The sequence below is a fragment of the Oryctolagus cuniculus genome, chromosome 3, assembly GCF_051225735.1.
Source record: "Oryctolagus cuniculus isolate XC-2025 breed Fujian yellow rabbit chromosome 3, ASM5122573v1, whole genome shotgun sequence".
In the NCBI taxonomy this organism is placed as follows: Eukaryota; Metazoa; Chordata; class Mammalia; order Lagomorpha; family Leporidae; genus Oryctolagus; species Oryctolagus cuniculus.
In genome coordinates, this window is record NC_142869.1 from 75361596 (window position 1) to 75381727 (window position 20132).

At 40.4% G+C, this 20132-nt stretch overlaps 1 protein-coding gene and 1 long non-coding RNA gene across 6 annotated transcripts in view; one reads left to right on the forward strand and one right to left on the reverse strand.

The window, feature by feature from the left end:
- Positions 1-6782, reverse strand: LOC103348769 (uncharacterized). Its single transcript, XR_007920390.3, has 3 exons — positions 6660-6782; positions 730-796; positions 1-133 (listed from the first exon to the last, which is right to left on the reverse strand). It is a non-coding gene; the product is annotated as an uncharacterized LOC103348769 (long non-coding RNA).
- Positions 6723-20132, forward strand: part of TTC21B (tetratricopeptide repeat domain 21B) — a 106852-nt gene continuing 93442 nt past the window's right edge. For 2 of the 5 annotated variants that reach the window (XM_002712247.6, XM_017342903.4), the window contains exons 1-5: positions 6723-7022; positions 11713-11842; positions 11933-12043; positions 15917-16083; positions 18696-18818. In XM_002712247.6, the coding sequence (XP_002712293.1) occupies positions 7002-7022; positions 11713-11842; positions 11933-12043; positions 15917-16083; positions 18696-18818 (552 nt within the window). In that variant the 5' untranslated portion in view covers positions 6723-7001. Of the gene's footprint in view, positions 7023-7958; positions 8135-11606; positions 11843-11932; positions 12044-15916; positions 16084-18695; positions 18819-20132 lie in introns of all 5 variants that reach the window. The other 3 variants (XM_089329076.1, XM_051848549.3, XM_070070739.2) reach the window with 3 other exon arrangements.

The following is a 20132-nucleotide window of genomic DNA, read 5'->3' on the forward strand; positions in this document are numbered from 1 at the left end:
ATCTTTCATCAAGGATGGTGAAGAAATGTCTTGTTCAGCAGTATTTCTTGCAGTCATAGAAAACAAAATTTTTAAAGGCAAACAAATTGTGCCTTGGATCAGTCTCAGTCATAAGTGTAGCCATTTGCTCAACCTTAGGGAAAATATATATTGAGTTATACTGATTGATAACCTGATATAGCGAAATACTAAAACAAAATACAATAACCATAGATTGTGAATATAACTATGTAAAGAAGTAGACAATAGGATTTATGAAGGATAGTGAACTATTTCTCTCAGAAGAGATGAAAATGAGGAATGATATAATCTAAATACAATAGAGACTGTCATATTTGATATGTTATTACTTGCTAGACTATAAGAATTTCTTGCATGAAATTTCAAAAACAAATGGCAGACTTGAGAATGAAAATGAAGTCAGATTTCAATTGGAGAATTATGGGTTAGTAATATCAGGCTAACATAACAGAACATCATAGCCTGAGCAGCTTATACATAACAGAAATTTACTTTCCACTGTTCTGAAAGCTGGAAATCTAAGGTCATGTTTCCAACATATTCATTGTCTGGTGAGGGCCTACTTCCATTCACCTGTAGTATCCCTCCCTCTACCCCCCAAAATTCAAATCCTTCTAAAATACATAATAAATTCATCTCCACTCCAATAGCCCCAAATATCAGAACTCATTCCAGTACCCACTTTAAACATTAAATCCAGATTCTCACCTTAGGTTTCACTCAAATCAGATATAAGGATGAGATGCATCCTGAGTTAAATTCTCCAGCTGTGAACCTGTGGAATGAAACATGTTATGTGCTTTCAAAATACAATGACAGGTTGCACGTGAAGGAGGCTTACTCATTCCACAAGGAAGAAATAGGAAAGAAGGAAGGAGTGAAAGGCCCTAAGTAGATATAAAATCTAACAAAGCAAATAGCGTTAGCCCATAGTGCTTGAGAATAATCATTTTGGGCCAGATGCTCTGCCTTTTATACCCACTGGCATGGAGATTCCGCCTTCTGGACTCACTGGGGCAGAGGTCCTGGTGTTTTGGCTGTGGGTGAATTTGTCTTGCCTGTTGAAAGCAAGGCAATGGTTCGTCTCTAGAAACCGAGGGGGCAGCCCTGATGATCTCTGAATTGCCTTCAGAGTCATTCTTCCAGGGTCTTAAAAAATAGCACACATTCACAGTCACAGAGCTCTGTGGTTCATCCCATGAAATCCAAGAACAGCTGACATCTGTCTGTTACCTTTTCCTCTTCAGTTTAAACAAGTGGCTTTCCTAGTAGGGTGGCTTATTAAGTTCATAGTTCACACCTATGTTAGTTTCCTTGTTAAATGATCACATAACCACCCTTACTGTTCATCCCTGAACAGGTTTTCTCATTCTTTTCTATATAGATAGACCGAGAATTTTCTAAATCATTAGGTTTTTATTCATTTTTGCTTAACAATTCCATCTTTACATCATTTCTCTCTTCTCAGATTTTATATAAGTAGTTGGGAGAAGCCAGGCTGCTCCCTTACTGCATAGACTGGGTAACTGCTGTCAATGGACTGACTTTGTTATGGTTCTCCTACAGAGAAAGGATAATGCTAGAGAAGACCTTGTACTTCTTGGATTTCATTTTTTTTTATTTCTCATTTTTATTGATATAAAGTTAGCAGATTTCATGTATTTCATAGGTATGATTATAAAAAGCTACCACACTTCCCTCCTTCACTCCCTCCCTCAATCCCCCTTCTTCCTTTCTTTTTTCTTTTAATTTTTTAATAACATACTTTCAATTTACTTTATAATCACAAGCTTAATGTATCACTAACCATAATTTTCAACAACTAAAAAGTAAAATGGCCACTGTTTCACAGTAATATACATAAGGGTAATTAACAATAATCAGATCATAAAATTTCAGTTTTGTTCTTATAATTTTTTTATATTCCATATTAACTACCTCATGTCAGATAAAACATGTTATATAGTCTTTTGGGGACTAGTTTATTTCACTAAGCATAATAGTTTCCAGTTGCATCTATTTTGTTGCAAAATACAGGATCATTCTTTTTTATGGCTAGGTAGTATTTCATAGAGTGTGTATACAACATTTTCTTTATCCAGTCATCAGTTGATGGACATCTGGGTTGATTTCATACCTTAGCTACTGTGAACTGAGCTGTTATAAACATATGAGTACAGATAACTCTTTCATATGCATTTCTTAGGAATCCATGGAAGATGGCTTTTTCTACTCTGCAAGGCTGAATGTCCTCAGGAAGCTCACATCTCAATGTCTAATTCAGCTCTTAAACAAAGCCAAATCCTGGATTACCCTAACAAATATAGCTACTGACTATTCCTTGAATTATAATTTGGAAATGAATTACTATCTTTTAGAACCAGTCATAAACATTATCCATATCTGGGGGAGGGGTGCTTTTCCTATACTGACATTTAGGGACAGGACTTTATCTAAACCTTAGTAAATTAGTCTCATAAACTGTTAAGTTTTTTGGTCTTAAACTTCATTACTGTACCCCACTCACTGCATACATTCTTTTTTTAACCATAGAGACACTATAACTGTCTGCAGAGCTCTTACTACACTTATTTAAATAGGGTATAATCACACACAACCTTTTTATGATAGACAAAGACCAGCTCTTAGTACAGTAAGCATATGGTTCTTTGTGTACATTACAACACCCTTATGATGAAGCAAGTCCAGTCAATAAGTAGTCTTAATAATGTGTGTTAAACTTTTTATTTAAGAAGTGGTTATCATAGTGTGGTTCACAGACTAGCAATATCAGCATCACTTGCTAGATATTCATATCTTTGCCTCCCTCCCATTCCCACTGGATTAGAATGTGTGTAGGCAGAGGTCCAGTAATATGTGTTTTAACATACCCTCTGGGGGAGGCATTTAGCGCATCTATTAAGTATCCCCTTGGCATATTGACATTCTGCATCAAAGTACATGTGTTCTAGTCTTGGCTCCACTTCTAAGTCCAACTTCCTGCTAATGCACACCCCTAGAAGCAGCAGATGAGAGCTCAAGTTGGCTCCCTGCAACCTACATGGGAGACCTGATTTGCATTCCTGGCTCCTGGCTTCACAATGGCCCAGCCATGGCTGTTGAAGATTTGGGAGAGTGAACCAGCAGATAGGAGAATTATATTTCTCTGTCTGCATCACTCTCTATCTCTCTGTCTTTAAAACAAATAAAGATAGGCTGGCGCTGCAGCTCACTAGGCTAATCCTCCGCCTTGCGGCGCCAGCACACTGGGTTCTAGTCCTGGTCGCCCCTCTTCCAGGACAGCTCTCTGCTGTGGCCCGGGAGTGCAGTGGAGGATGGCCCAGGTGCTTGGGCCCTGCACTCCATGGGAGACCAGGCTCCTGGCTTCCGATCAGCGCGGTGCGCCGTGGCGGCCATTGGAGGGTGAACCAACGTCAAAGGAAGACCTTTCTCTCTGTCTCTCTCTCTCTCTCACTGTCCACTCTGCCTGTCAAAAAAAAAAAAAAAAAACTATTAAAAAAAAAACAAAGATTATTTTAAAAACCCTCAAGGTAATACTGGTGTATTCTCCAGTTTGAGAATGATGCTATATAACTTTATCTTACGTATGGGAAAACAATGTCCCCCAGTGGCCAATAACATGTGCATTCTAATTTTAAGTAAAAGTATACTGTATTGAAAATAATCACAAAGGTAATTTTACTTTTACTGAAACTCAGTCCCAAAATTCATCTGTGCTAGAAAATTTTATCCCTTCTTCTTTGTTTTAATGCAATTAAATCCAAGGCTGAGCGTCAGTGCACTGGATTGATAAGCAGTAAATTCTTAGTATCTTGAACACCTTTCTTGCCTAGGACTCAACAAAAAACCAAGAGGCTTAGAAGGTATTCAGAAAGCAGGAGATGTTTCTTGACCTTCCAATCTGTCATAGCCTCTGGTGTCCTCCTGTTGTCCAAACTAAAATACATTCTTGAGGTCTGTGTCCCACACTCAGCTCTGCTGACTATACCATGCAACCAATTTCCTGAAGTTTAGACTCTTTCTAGATCACTGCTCCAGATCACAGGCTGGATCCCTAAAAAATCATAATTCCATAAAAATCATTTTTTCAATAAACTTATTCTTTTATAATAAACCTATAAAGCTTCTGAAGTGTTAGCCAATAGACTTCCTGACATGCTGAAATTATTCTATACTTATATAGTACAATATCCACTAGTCAAATGTGGCCACTGAACCTTGAAATGTGCCTGCTACAACTGGCTACTTTTTACTCTTATGTAATTTTAATTAATTTTACTATATACTTAAACAGTCTCACATGGCTAGCATGACCACCTACTGGGTAGCAAGTTCTAAAGGCTTTTGCTTCTACCTTGCTGCAAGAATACTGATGACATAGCTATCTTCTTAAAACAAGAGGATGGAAGTCATGGGGAGCAACACGGAATCCATCTGAAAAATCGAACTGTACTCTGGTGATGAGTACAGGGGTGTCCATTGTACTCTCATTCAACCTTTCCATATCTTCAGAAATTCTCAAAATAAACATTTGGGGAAAATACACTTACTGCTACAAATTAAAGTCCAGTTACAAATGGATTTATGAATGGAGTTCCTGAAATGTGAGCTCCAGCTGTTTTTCTTCAGCCAATTTAGACAAGTGGAAGAGTCAATACCAGGACAGCACTTGAGAAACCAGGAGTTAGATATTAGGAGAGAAAGCCTGGACTTCTGAGATGGCAACAAACAAACAAAGAAACTCAGGAGATAGAGAGTAACAGCCTTTGCCTCCAGGCATAACTCTGGGTAGGAAAGATTCTCTTCCTGAGGGAGACAGAGTGTGGGTGTCATCAACAAAATGTTGTGTGCATCAGTGTGAAGTGATCCTCTGACATGCTTGTGGCCCAGCTTCTTACAGATAAAGGAGTCAAACTGGCAGAATAAAAGGTACTTAGGGCACACAAGTTGGAACAACCAGCTGAGAAAAAGCATGAAATGTGATAGGACCTCTCTCTGTAACTCTTTCAAATAAATACAATAATCTTTAAAAAAAAAAAAAAAAGAGTGGTATTTGAGATAAACTCCAAAGAAAAAGTAGATTTTATCAGGTGAAGAGCCCAAGGGAAAGTGTTCCTAGAAGAAGGAATAGTTGTCCTGTGTGGTTGGAACAAAGACTTTGAATGGGAGAAAAGGAGATAAGCCTTGGAAAGACAATGAGGTGAAAGGTCCTGGATGCTGGGCTCAAAAGCATGGAGATAATGTGAGCTCTAAAAATGTTTACGGTAAGGAGTTCATAATTGTTTTTTTAGGAAAGAGTTTTCTTGGCCTGAGATCCAAAAGAAATCTGTAACATGAATGATTCAGGGAACACCATGTGTGACAAAGCTAATCTCGAAAGAGTTTTAACTCAGAAAACACTCTTGGTGTGCCTGGCATGATTGCTGCACTGAAAAATTTAACCTCACAACAAAATTCAGCAAAAGAAAGTCCACCTTAGGCTAAATTAATGCAGCTTTTCTGTGGTCTGACTTAGCCCAAGTTTAGTCTTTGAAGATCTCAGAAAGGTGAGTTGATACGCTGTTCATCTGATCATGATCCTTAGGTGTGTGCTTCTAGATGAACTTTTGCCTGGGAAGCAAAAGTCTACTGTACACAATGATACACTTCAGTGAGCATCTTGGCCTCCCCATACCAAGGGCAGATTAATGCACAGTTTTGAACATCAGACCAGCAGGTGTTACCCGCTGCCCATGACCACAAATGTTTAAGACTGGAAGCAAACAAAAATTCTCATAAAAATATGTCTCATTGGGTGGAATGCACTGTACAGGGAAACTAATGAAAAATATGGTTTTGTTTTAAAGCCTGCAGTAGTAGCTAACTTTTCTCTCCAGATTGTCATTATGCAACCTACTGGCATGGAAAAAATTAATGTCCACAAACTCCTTAAGACATTTATCTGAAATCTGAAAAGGGGAACTATGCATATCATATCTTATAAGACTACTATAGACATTTGAAATCCACGTAAACAATGCAGCGAAAATCAGTTAAACTTCAAACCCAATGCACTATTTACAATATCTTTAAACAGGAATAGAAAAGCCTTAGTCCAGTGTATTTAATCTAATTCTCTGAGGCAATATACGTGCAGCTGACAGTTGCCTAAGGGGTATTAAAAATAAAAACCTGCATAGGGATTAATTTTATTCCTATAATCGGCGGCAGTACTATTAAACATATACACAAACACTAAAAAGTTTGCCTCGTTTGTCTTTCTTATGATGAGGGCTGGTAAGAACGGACTAATTTAATCTGCATTTCAGCAACAAACAGTATTGCAAGAATGCGTGCCAAGGAAAACAGGCCCATGAAGCTCAATGCCGTTCATTTCTGCTAAAGACTTGTGATTTTTCTGCGCCACCTTGTGGTCAAAACCCAACTACACGTGAGAGCTAAACGCTCTTCCCAGCGCTGGGGAAGCCTGCAGCTTCCGCATTGCGGAAACCGGCCAGTAGAAACCTGAAGAAAATGGTGTCTTTCTTTGTAGCCAGTGAGCGCGAATACTTGCCCCTCTTCCCCCTTCCTCCACCATTTGCTTTATTCCTTAACTCCATATATTCGAGTCAACCCACCCCCTGGTCTCCGAGGTCTCTTTCTAGGTCCGGCCTCCTTTCTGACCAACCAACCAGTCGCACGCCTTTCTCGAACGCTGGCCCGCCCGTGGTCGCCCTCGCAGCACTCCCTCAGGGTCCCCTCGAGCGCCTGCTCCGCGCGCGCCCCCGTAATCCCGGCCTCAAGGGCCCGCCCCCTCTCTCTGAACAGCCAATGGCGGCGCGGCTCCGCCCCGCCCCGCCCACCGAGTCCAGCCGCTAGCGCGGAGCTGGGGCCGTGGCAGCTGGGCCCTGAGCCCTGGGCTCTGCCTGGGCGCCGGTGGGCGTACGCCCTGCAGCCCGCGGTTGGGCCTCGGGAAAGTTATGGACTCGCAGGGGCTCAAGGTGAGCGCACGGGCGGACGGGGCTTTTCGTGGTGGCGATGAGCTAGGGGAGGGAGCTCGGGGGTTGCTCTTTTGTGGCTCCCGTGTCCTGGGTTGTGTGGCCGCACCGGTGAGGGGTTTGGGCCTGAAGCCCACCTCCCCGCCTCCTCGGCGCCGGCCGCGCCCCGGGGCTCTGGGCCGCGCGCTGCTGTGTGGACGGCCGGTGGAGCGCTCGTCCTCTGCCGTTTGTGGTGTTCCCTTTTACTCTGGGGTCGCATTCGTTAGGAAAGCCCGGGGGACCTGTGACGCTGTGCGTCCAGGTGCGACCGTTAAGGACTCCGAGCCAACCGGTGTCCGCTGCAACCCTGGGAAACCAATTCGACCGGCGGCGTAAACATGCAGGCGTCTTCGCGCGGAGGTGTTGTCTTTGAAGATGAGGGGTTCGTCCGCTCAGACGGCCCACTTAAGAACTAGATAAAGCACTTGAAGACATGAGGCTTGAAAAGTGTTCTTTTTGGATGATGACCTTTATGACTCGTTTGCCCAATGAGTCGACTCTCTCGGTATTTGTCGAGGTCTCTGTCCATGGCCCTCAAAAGCTGGAGGTAGCAGGAGCAGATAGTCTCCGTCTTCACAACTTGACAGTCTGATCTTGGAGGAAAACCCTCCCGCGATGCATTGCGCATCGAATGTCCCCTGTGGGTCTGCCGCCGTTCTAACCCCCCCCCCCCCCCGAGGATACTGCAGCCATAGGAGGAAGGAAAACCCTTCCAGAGTTTACGTTTGAGTAGGACTCAGACAATAAGCAGGTAAATAAAGTATTCACCCTGTGAGCCTCATAAGTGGATAGAGGAGGATTTGGCTGTGTGGAAGGTTGGGCAGCGCTGAAGTGTCTGACATTTTTTTTTTACTCCCCTTTAATTTATACTTTACACGGCCACCCACATAAACTCTTCAGTAAAAAACACCTTAATGCTAAAACCTGCTATGTGATCCCCATCACTGAGTCTAGAGGATCCAGTCCACGACTTGAGTAGAACGTCCTGAACATGACCTGAGCTGCCTTCCCCTGGAAACAACAGGCTTCCTCTACAAAGGACCAGCTACCAGCGTGCTCCGACAACTTTTTGGAAGGTGCACATTAATGAAAACGTGATTCCTAGATTTCAAAATGCTTGCCCTAAAACATTTAATTTCATTCCCCCCCCCCCACAAACTTTTTGTAGTCACCTTATATGGTCTGTTAATGCTCTAGGTCAACACTCTTCCCCCTGGGGAAAACTGATGCGTGTTCTCTCTGTTATTGCAGCTCATCTCTGGCTAACCTCTACACTTTCCTCAAGAGTCATGAGAAGAAATAGGAAGGCCTGTCTGTGTGTGGAGGGGGAGTGCAGAGTTCGCAGTTCAGGGCTGGTTTCTGAAGTCCTGCCCAGGAATCTTTCCCTTAATTTTACTCTTAAGACAAGAGTCTTAGCTGGACATAATCATTTTTCATATAATCAACATACGAGCTTCAAACGAACTTTTTGTATTTCAGAATAGGACTTTTGGGGTGAGCATTGTGTAGCAGGTAAAGCTGCCGCCTGCAACTCCAACATCCCATATGGGTGCCAGTTGGCATCCAGCTGCCTCCAATTCTGATCCAGCTCCCTGCTGTTCCACCTGTGAAAGCCGTGGAGGACAGCCCAAGTGCTTGAACCCCTGCCACCCACTTGGAAGTCCCAGCTATCTGGGGAGTGAACCAATGGATGGAAAATCAATTTCTCCCTCTCTCTTCCTCTCTCCCCTCCCTCCCTGCCTCTGTGCCTCTCTCTTCCTCTCTCTTCCCCTCTCTCTGTAGCTGACTTTCAAATAAATAAATAAATAAATAATTTTTAAAGATAGGACTTTTTTTTTTTTTGACAGGCAGAGTGGACAGTGAGAGAGAGAGAGACAGAGAGAAAGGTCTTCTTTTTTTTGCCATTGGTTCACCCTCCAATGGCCGCCGCGGCTGGCGCGCTGTAGCCGGTGCATCGCACTGATCCGAAGCCAGGAGCCAGGTGCTTCTCCTGGTCTCCCATGCGGGTGCAGGGCCCAAGCACTTGGGCCATCCTCCACTGCACTCCTGGGCCATAGCAGAGAGCTGGCCTGGAAGAGGGGCAACTGGGACAGAATCTGGCGCCCCGACCCGGACTAGAACCCGGTGTGCCGGCACCGCAAGGCAGAAGATTAGCCTATTGAGCCACGGCGCCAGCCTAAAGATAGGACTTTACACTATGCTCACAGAACTCTTACAACCACTTGTAAATTTGCTTTACTATCAGAATTTTACGAATGAGCCAACTGAGGTAGTGTGAAATGGACCCAAAGAGTTGAAATCAGGTTTTACTTTTAAATCTATGTAATATCATGCTGTCTTTCAGCAAAATTGTAGATTCTAAGCAATACTAACTGCTGTTCAGGAAGATTTATTTTATTTATTTGAAGGACAGCATTACAGAGAGGGAGAGCTCTTCTATCTGCTGGTTTACCCCCCAAATGGCTGCAGTGGCCAGGGCTGGGCTAGGTGGGCTGGGTCTCCAACTTGGGTGCAGGGGCCCAAGCACTTGGGCCATCTTCTGGTGCTTTCCCAGGTGCATTAGCAGGGAGCTGGATCAGAAGCAGAGCAGCTGGGACTAGAACTGGTGCCCACATGGGATGCTGGCATTGCAGGCAGTGGCTTAACCCATTATATCACAATGCCAGCCCCAATGAAAGTATTCTTAGCTGTGACAAACTAAGAGGTCATTTGTGCCATTATGGGGTTGGTACAGTTTACTGAGATGTGCGATAGACTTCTAAGAGATGGAGTGTGAATCACACTCTCAAGAAAAGTGGCTAAGAAAGAACAGAACTCAGTAATTACAAGGAGTGATGCAGAATAAAATTCATACAGAACATTTACCTAAATGATACAGAGAAGGGCATGGGCTGTAGCTCTGCAGGAACAATAGCCTACACAACAGAACTGTCTGGATACACTCATATTTTAATCCTGTCAGTTCGGAATTCAACTGTATCAATTCTGCTGAACCAGCTTTGGTGAATCAGGTACATCCTAGTGGTAGTGAGATTGTGACTTCCCTTTTAGATTAGAATAGCAAATAGCCCTAGGTAAAGCATAGAAATAACTAATGAGAATTTAGTATCTCCTGAGGAGTTTGCTCTGTAAACCAAAATAATAAAATAGTATAGGGGCCAACACTGTAACATAGACTGTTAAGCCTCTGCCCACAGAGCATCTCATATGCCTGCCGGCATCCCATGTGGGCACCGGTTCCAGACCTGGCTATGCCACTTTAATGGCCTGGGAAAGCAGCGGAAGATGGCCCAGGTCCTTAGGCCCCTGCACCCAGGAAGAAGCTCCTGGCTCCTGGCTTCAGCCTGGCCCAACCAGAGCCATTGAGGTCATTTGAGGAGTGAACCAGCAGATGGAAGATTCATTCATATTCATTCATTCATTCTCTCTCTCTCCTCTTTCTCCTCTTTCTGTATCTCTGCCTTACAAATAAATACATCTTTTAAAAAAAATTATTTACTTATTTTAAAGGCAGAGTTACAGAGAAGCAGAAACAGAGAGAGTGAGAGAGGTCTTCCTTCCGCTGGTTCACAACCCAGATGGCCTCAATGGCTGGAACTGCGCCATTCCGAAGCCAGGAGCCAGGATCTGCTTTCAGGTCTCCCATGCAGGTGCAGGGGTACAAGGACTTAGGCCATCTTCTGCTTTCCCAGGCCATAGTAGAGAACTGGATCGAAAGTGGAGCAGCCAAGACTCAAACAGGCACCCATGTGGGATGCTAGCACTGCAGCTGGTGGCTTTACCCGCTATGCCACAGCGCCGGCCTCAGTACATCTTTCAACAAAATAATATAGCCTTGCAAAAAAGCTTGAAGATAGCCATTTCCATTGAAACCCCTTTGAGATTATTCATTCTCACTGATGATTATTTGTTGTAGGACTCAGACATAAAAGTAAAGATGTGGGTTCAGTGTTGTGTCTCAGTGGGTTATGCTGCCACTTGTGATGTTGGTATTCCATTTGGGCCTTGTTTTGAGTCCTGGTTGCTCCACTTCTAATCTCATGTCCTAAAGTGCATGTGAAATCTGTGGGTTATGGCCCAAATGCTTGTGCCTCTACTACTTGTGTGAGAGACCAAGATGGAATTCCAAGCTCCTGACTTCGTTGTGGCAATTTAGGGAGTGAAACTGTGAATGGAGGATCCCTTTCTCTCTTTCTCCCTCTGTCTGTAAGTCTGTGTTTTAAATAAATAAATTTTTTGAAAAAAATACAATTGAATTTGAAAATAAATTATTAAGTTTCATCACTTTGTAATGCTGTGATAACAAAATAGATATTTTAAGAGAAGCAAGATCTTTTTTTAAAAAAATCTATACTCTGATGATGGCAGCCTCTTTTTTTCTCTATTCTTTATTGTCAGTTTTCTAAAATATTTAAGAAAATGTGGGCAAAGGGAAAGAAAGAGGTTAATGTAGTCCAATATTAGTGCTGTTAAAAAATTAGGAATAAAGGTTGAAATTATTGGAAAAGATTGAAGTAACATTCATTTTGTGTTCCTTATGTTCTGCAGTTCTATAAGGCACTTGGAAGAAGAGAAGTTTTGGCTTTTCCAGATGACTATCTGCTTTCTGAAGTGTTTCAGAACATCTTAACATGTCATCATTGCTTCCTTTTAGACTTTGATCGATTACTATTGTCAAGAGAGATATTTCCATCATGTGGTACTTTTTGCCAGTGAAGGAATTAAGATGTATGGCAATGACCCTGTCTTCAGGCTTTATCATGCTTATGGTACATTAATGGAAGGTATGTACTAATTTTTGAACTTGTTCCATGGTTTTAAATTCTTGCTTTGCACCATGAACAATTCTTCATATCATCATCTTGATTTTTCAGGTAAAACTCAAGAAGCTCTTCGAGAATTCGAGACTACTAAAAATAAACAAGATGTATCACTCTGTTCTCATATTGCACTAATACACACTCATAAAATGAGTCTACATCCAGGTATGGTATTTAAATACATTGCTCAGGACAGTTTTTCATGTTCAAATCATTTTTATTTTTCTCAATTACCATAACATTCAGTCTGATCTTATTATATTAAATTTTATCTGTATGTACCATTTATATCATGTATGTGTTATATTTCTGACAAGATTATAAATTCAGCAAACACAAGAAACATACATCTTGTATTCCTTTCATATTTCTTATATTCCATGGCCCAGGTTTTGGTAGTACATAGGTATTGTTTGAGTTAACTTAAAGGTGAATGTATATTGGCAGTTACACTTAGGCAGTAAAAAGACAGCCAGAAAGCAAGTATGTATATAAATTTCTCTGCATCAGATGACTTTTAATCTGCAAATATATAGTTACAAATGGGTATAGTTTTTCTCTTCTATATATTAAACCTCTTTACCCCCTATATGAGGGCTGGCTCTTGGAAAATATTCAGTTTTTATCCAGTAGTATATTGGGAAATATGACTAGATTATAGAAGGAACCATATGCATAAACCAGCAATTAAAGTTGTGTGAATTGTCTTATTGTACAGTATAACTTAATGACTAAGGCAGGAGACTATCCAAATTATAAGAAATAAGGAGGAAATTGCATTGTATTTTCTAATATATATCCAGGAGCAGCCAGTGGATTTGTAATATAGATCTTGTTTCAAATAAGCAGTAACCAAATATTTAATGGTTTCTTAAATATTAGAAAAGTGGGGCCGGCGCCGCGGCTCACTAGGCTAATCCTCCGCCTTGCAGCGCCGGCACACCAGGTTCTAGTCCTGGTCGGGGTGCCGGATTCTGTCCCAGTTGCCCCTCTTCCAGGCCAGCTCTCTGCTGTAGCCAGGGAATGCAGTGGAGGATGGCCCAAGTGCTTGGGCCCTGCACCCCATGGGAGACCAGGATAAGTACCTGGCTCCTGCCATTGGATCAGCGCAGTGCGCCAGCCGCAGCACGCCGGCTGTGGCGGCCATTGGAGGGTGAACCAATGGCAAAGGAAGACCTTTCTCTCTGTCTCTCTCACTGTCCACTCTGCCTGTCAAAAAATAAAAAAATAAAAAAAAATAATAAAAAGAAAAGTGGTCTTTTTTTAAAGATTTATTTATTCATTTGAAAATCAGAGTTACACAGAGAGAGGAGAGGCAGAGACAGAGAGAAAAGTCTTCCATCCACTAGTTCACTACCCAATTGACTGCAAGGGCCAGAGCTGTGCCGATCCAAAGCCAGGAGCCAGGAGCTTCTTCCGGGTCTCCCATGTGGGTGCAGCAAGGGCTAGGGCCATCTTCTACTGCTTTCCCAGGACATAGCAGAGAGCTGGATGGGAAGTACAGCAGCCGATGGTGCCAATACCTTCAGGCCAAGGTATTAACCCGCTGCACCATGGCGCCGGCCCCTAGAAAATTGTTCTTTACTTAAGCCAAGTATTACATGCCTCCTTCACTGTACACATACATGCGCAAATCAATAAAATGTTATCTGAAACATTATGTCTGGGGCTGGTTGGTGCTGTATTAAGGTTAAGCGACTGCCTGCAGTGCTAGCATCCCACATGGGCACCAGTTCATGTCCTGGCTGCTCCATTTCCAGTTCAGCTCTCTGCTTAATGGCCTGGGAAAACAGTGGAGGAAGGCCCAAATCTTTGGTCCCCTGCCACCTATATGGGAGATCCAGAAGAAGCTCCTGGCCACTGGCTTCACCCTGGCTCAAGCCCCAGGTGTTGTAGCCATTTGGGAAGTAAACCAGCAGATGGAAGATCAATCAAACTCTCTCTCTCTCCCTCTCTCGCTCTCTCTCTGTCTCTCTCTGTGTCTCTGTCTCTGTCTCCTTCTCTTTCTCTGTATCTGTGCCTTTCAAATTAAAGATAAATAAAACATTGTATTTATCAAGTAAACAAATTAACAATATGTGCTTACTATCTGCTAGGAAATGTGTCAAAGCAATTAAAAAATACAAAATGATCATAAGTGATCCATGACATCAAGTTTATGATCTAGTTGAGAAAATAAAATGTAAAAACCACAAAGCTTAAATTCCAGTGTTACTATCAAATACAATGATTTAAAAAAAACTAGAGACAAATGAATCCATAATTAGTTGAAATTGAAAGGTCTATTAGTACATTGAATTAGGCTAGGAAGACTTTGTAAAAGACCATGACTTTATCTGGTCTTTGTAGGACAGGTTAAAGTTGACTTATACTTGCCATACAGGGAAATGGATGGGTAAACACATGGAAGTAGCTCAGGATTAGGCCCTTCTGTGGATCCCCTTTTTCTGTGCTCTAGTGGGAGTGGGATTAGCTGGAACAGAGAGATCTCATTGGAGAACCATAGTAAATAATTCTATAATAAAGAAATTAGTAGAAACATTTTCATTTAACTGAATATTCCCTATTCTGTTTGTTATGTTTGGAAATATGTTTTCAAGACACTGTAAAGATAGATTCAGGAATATTGTTTAGAAGCAGTAACTCTGCTTTCTACCCTCTATAACTTGTGCTGGGCCTGCACTCTAGTAGGGGCCTAGATGTCAGTACAGATTTCCTGGGAAAGGTGTAGATTTTTGGTGTACATTGTTCCAGAATGGTGTAAGCCCTGATTGTACAAAGACTTAAGCTGAGATCTGCCAAGAGCCAAATTGGTGTAGACAGTGTCACAGCTGTAACCTTAGGGATCTGATAAAAATCTGGACTGAGGCGTACAATGGCTGCCCCAGCACTGATGACCTCTTTTCCATTTCTCTATCATGGCTATTAATGAAAATTTCTGAGTAGATTAGGGGCAGGGAAGAGGGGAAAGGGTTCGTGTGTCAGGCAAGCGTGTAACCCTCCAGAAACAATTTTGTTACCTCCGTGCATGAAGTTGTACCTTTGTAATTTCACATTTAAATTTGTATTATTCAGTTTAAAAGGAAGATTCACATACCTTCTTTTTTTGATAACTGTTCCCAGGAAGGTAAAGTTGTTAGAATCACAGTCCTCAACTTCAAAATTTCTTCTTCATTTTTCTGTGCCTGATTCTGATTCTGTCTGGGATTTGGACATAACTGACATATGTTTTCTAAGCAAACATTCATATTTACTAGATTTAATAAAAGTAAATAGAATTATTCAAAGAAAGGTTTCCTTTTAAGGGAGTAGTTGAGTAGTCAGTGTTAACATATGAATATCATGATAATTATGCTCCTTTCATTGGCACATAACCTTAACCCAGCCTATTTTTTAGAGTTGAATTTGAGAGATAATTTGAGTGCTAGTCTTGAACCTGCCCCTAACAATGCATTAGTTTAGCATCATTATAAACTATACTAGTCATTTTTTAAAATAACATTAGCTTTGTAAATGCTACAAACTATGCAGTTGTATTGTACCTTATAGTCATCATTGGCTACACATGACTGGAAACACTTAAAATGTATCTAGTTTGAGGAACTAAGTTTTAAATCTTACTTAATTTATATTTTGAATTTAAAACTGATATTCACTTACTAGAAAACCTGCATGTGGAACAACTTGTCTGTGAATCTGCTTTTCAGCTGTAAGATTTATGAAATCTATGAATCAAGTGTTTCTGAAGAAAATTCAGCATCTTAATTGAAATACGCTGCAAGTGTAAAACAACCACCAGATTTCAAAGATTTAGTCAGAGTGCAAAGTATCTCATTAGTTTTTATCAGTTAGGTTTTGAGATGATAGTTTTAATTATTAAAATTGAGTCTGTAAAGTTTGAATTACTTACATGGCTTACTTTTTATTTCTATTAGATATAGAGGAACACACTGAGTTCCCCAGGCTGTTAATCTTCTAACTTATTATAAAGACTTGATCTAGAATTTAATTTTCATTAAAATCATTTTCTCTTCCCAGACAAAGAAGCTATTCTGGAGTTAGATTCCAGAATGAAGGAGCTGCGTAAAGGAGCTGGACAGAAAGCTTTATACTATGCAGGCTTGTTTCTATGGCACATTGGTCGACACGATAAGGCAAGAGACTACATTGACAGAATGATCAAAATGTCGAATAACAGCAAAGAGGTAGCTGCCTTTCTTGTTTTGAAATAGTAATATTAAAGGAAGCCTGTATTATGATGTATTCAGCAATATGCAGTACTTAGTTCTTTGTCATCTGCTCTATTCTCACTTTATAAATTACTTTATTTTCATGTTTTATTACATTGTAAAATAGAGATTCTTTAAGGGTAATTACTTTATTTTCATGTTTTATTACATTGTAAAATAGAGATTCTTTAAGGGTGTTTATTCTTATGCAGTTAAGTCTCCAAAAGATCACTCTTCCCTCTTCTACTTTTCCTTTCTCCTCCTCTTTCATTGCTTCCCTCCCTCTCTCCATGTCGAACAACTCTAGATACAAGGTACGTTAAGATAAGGAATACATAAGTTTTACTTTCGTGAACAAATCATCAGAGCACATACTCAGCCCATATGTTGAGAAAAATTGTAAATGGCATGAGAGATGTGAATAAATTGTGTAAGAAAATAATTAATATTTATTGCATGTGTCGTGCTAGGCAGTATTTTACATTAATGGGAAATGATTTCCATGAGTTTTAGAAAAATGAGGAAGAATTTCTTGAAGGAAGTAGCATTTGAGCTAAATCCTGACAAATGGATACAGTTTCGAGAGAGATTGTTGAAAATACAAGTAGATAGTCCGGAGGTAGGAAATTGCACACGAAAATGAGACAAGTTGATTCTGAACATAGTGAAAATGTCATATTTGATGAGAACACAGGATATAGAGATGAAGAAAGTATAATAAAATATTGGAGAGGCAGGTTGGGACAAATTCAAGTGTCTTGACTTCAAAGTACAAATATTTGAATCTAATTTGCTACACAATGAGAGGCCATTGAATATTTTTATCATTGAATTTTTGAGCATAATTTAATCATGATGTTGTTAGAGCATAAATTCAGAAGATTAATTTAGCAGTGATTTGTAGGAAGAACTAGCCTGAGGAGAAACTAGAATGCAGTTCCCCCTACAAAGTTAGTACTTTTGGGCAGAAGGCTTTGAGAACTACGCTAAAATACTGTGCAGCACCTACAGACTTGAGAATTTGAGTTTTATATACCCACATAACCTGTCAACTGATAACTGATAGTGGGGAAAGGATAACAAGGTACCACAAATCAGAGGCGTCCCTGGGATTTTAAGCCTGGGCAATTCAGAGACCAGTTCACATCAATAGAAGATACACTTCAGATGAGAAGTTAGTTTCGGAGGTAAGTGACATATTTGTCAGAAAACAGGTTGTATTGTTAGGTGCTGGCAGAACAGAGAGTTCGTAATAGTAGATGAGTTTTGGGAAAGCAAGAAAAAGTCTAGAGAAAATTTTGGACTAAAAATATAAACAGATAGAGCCAGCATTATGTTGCAGCGGGTAAGCCGCTGCCCGAGACACCTGCATCCCATGTGGGTGCTGGTTTGATTCCCCTGCTCCCCCTCCAATCCAGCTCTCTGCTAATATGCCTGGGAAAGCAGCAGAAGGTGGCTTAGGTGCTTGGGCCCCTGCATCCATGTGGGAGACCCTGATGAAGCTCCTGGCTTTAGCCTGACCCAGCAGTAGCTGTTGTGGTCATTTGGGGATAAACCAGCTGATGGAGGCTCCCTCTCCCCTTACTTCTCCCCTTCCCTCTCCCTCTCCCTCTGTTTCTCTCCCTCTCCTTCCCTCCCTCTCTCTCTGGAACTCTGCCTTTTAAATAAATACGATAAATTAAATCTTTGTATGTATATGTACATATATATCTCTATACATATACCCATATATAAAAGGAATCATCCACACAAAAACAGTAGGTGAAACCATTCAAATAATGACACTGACCTAGTGACTGGAAATAGCATTTGTTAAGATCCTTTCTGTATTTTCAGGTGAAATACAGGAAGGTAAATATATCCTTAGTTAAAGATTCATAAATGTATAAATCTAGACTTTTTTAAATGGAAGAGCACATTTCAAATTTTTTTATTTGACCTTCAGAACAAAAACAATCAGTCTCCATTTTATTTCTAATTCTGTATATCTTGCAACCCATTGACTCACTCACATTGCTAAAGGTAAATATCCATGGCCTTTTCAGTTTTCAATTTTCAGGCCATTTATCTTTTCATTTGATATGGACTGGAGTAGTCAAAGAGGTTAAGAAGATAGTTGTCAAATTACCAGAATCTTTAATGTATGTGAAAAAGACAAATTCTGTTTTTCTACCTTACTTAATTTGGGCTGTTTACCCAAAAAGAGGCAAAAGTATCTTATTTTTATATTGAATAACATGTTTATTGATTATTAGTAATAGCACAATCTCAGATAAGCGTACTAGATTTAGCACTAATGAAATATTTGACAAGCTTCTTGGTATTATAATTGAACCTGGAAGTAAATGTAAATGCTTAATCCCCTAACATAGTTCTCAATACTCTAGGCTGACAAGAGTTCAAAAATAATTTCACTGCAGGAAATTTTATTGTTTATAATATTACTCGTTAGAAGCCTTTTTCTTATTAATTATCAAAAAGTGACATTGGGTTGACTTTTCATCAGCATTTAATTGCTTCAGTCCCATTCCTACTCTACCACTTCAACCCCCAAAAATAGAAATATGATAGAATTCTTTATTTTACAGGGACTAGTTTTAAGAGGATGGCTTGATATTACAAGAGGAAAAGAACCTTATACTAAAAAAGCACTAAGATATTTTGAAGAGGGATTGCAAGATGGAAACGATATTTTTGCTCTGCTGGGTAAGGTGAGTTGGAGTTAAAGTAAATGTTTATGCATAATATATATGAAAGTAGCTCAAAAGAGTTCATAATTTTCATGACAATGTTGTCACTCTCCACTGTAAAAGGGACTTGCATTTGTGTTTGACAATGAACAAAAAATTAGAGAAATGTATTCCTACCAAAGTTCCTATATCCAGGATCGTTTTTAGTTGTTGTTGGTGGTCTGTGCAGTCTTTTCTCAACATCTACTTTATGTGCAAGGTATCACACTAGATCCTAGGAATGCTCTGAACAAAATAAAGCTTCCTACTTTTTGGAGCTTATGTTCTGAAAGTGGAGATAGATGACAAAATAAGCAAATTAGTAGTTTATTAAAAGGTCAGAAGTGTAGTGGAAAAAATAAGATAATGGGGAAGAAGGTGAGTTGGGATTTGTACTGGTAATTTTGTATGCAGTGGTCAGAGAAAGTGGCAGTTGAACAAGGACTTGGAGGAGGTGGCTGGTCAAGCCTTGTTGTGGTCTGGGAAAAAGTATTACAAATAGGATAGAACAAGTTCACACATTCTAAGGCGTGTGCAGGGAGTGGTAAGGAGACCGGTAGAACAAAACGGAATGAGTAAAGTGAGTAGAAATGAAATATAGAGGAAGGAGGGTAGATGAGGGGCAGTTAAACATGGGGTGAGGAGGAAAAGTGGGCCCATTTTGTAAGAGTTTTGACTTTTATTTTTTTTATCTTTCTTTTTTTTTTTTTTAGTTATTTTTTTTTAACTTTTATTTAATGAATATAAATTTCCGAACTACGACTTATGGATTACAATGGCTTCCCCCCAATACCGTCCCTCCCACCCACAACCCTCCCCTTTCCCACTCCCTCTCCCCTTCCATTCACATCAAGATTCATTTTCGATTATCTTAATATACAGAAGATCAGCTTAGTATATATTAAGTAAGGATTTCAACAGTTTGCTCCCACACAGAAACATAAAGTGAAAAATAATAGATGATTTTTAAAATGATGATGAAATCAGATCAGACCTATTGTCATGTTCAATCCCAGTGAGAGTCAAGTTGGGAATTGATAATTTCTTTTTTTTTTTTTTTTTTTTACAGAAGATCAGTTTAGTATGCATTAAGTAAAGATTTCAACAGTTTGCACCCCCATAGAAACACAAAGTGAAATATATTGTTTGAGTACTCGTTATAGCATTAAATCTCAATGCACAGCACATTAAGGACAGAGATCCTACATGAGGAGTAAGTGCACAGTGACTCCTGTTGTTGACTTTACCAATTGACACTCCTGTCTGTGGCATCAGTAATCTCCCTATGCTCCAGTC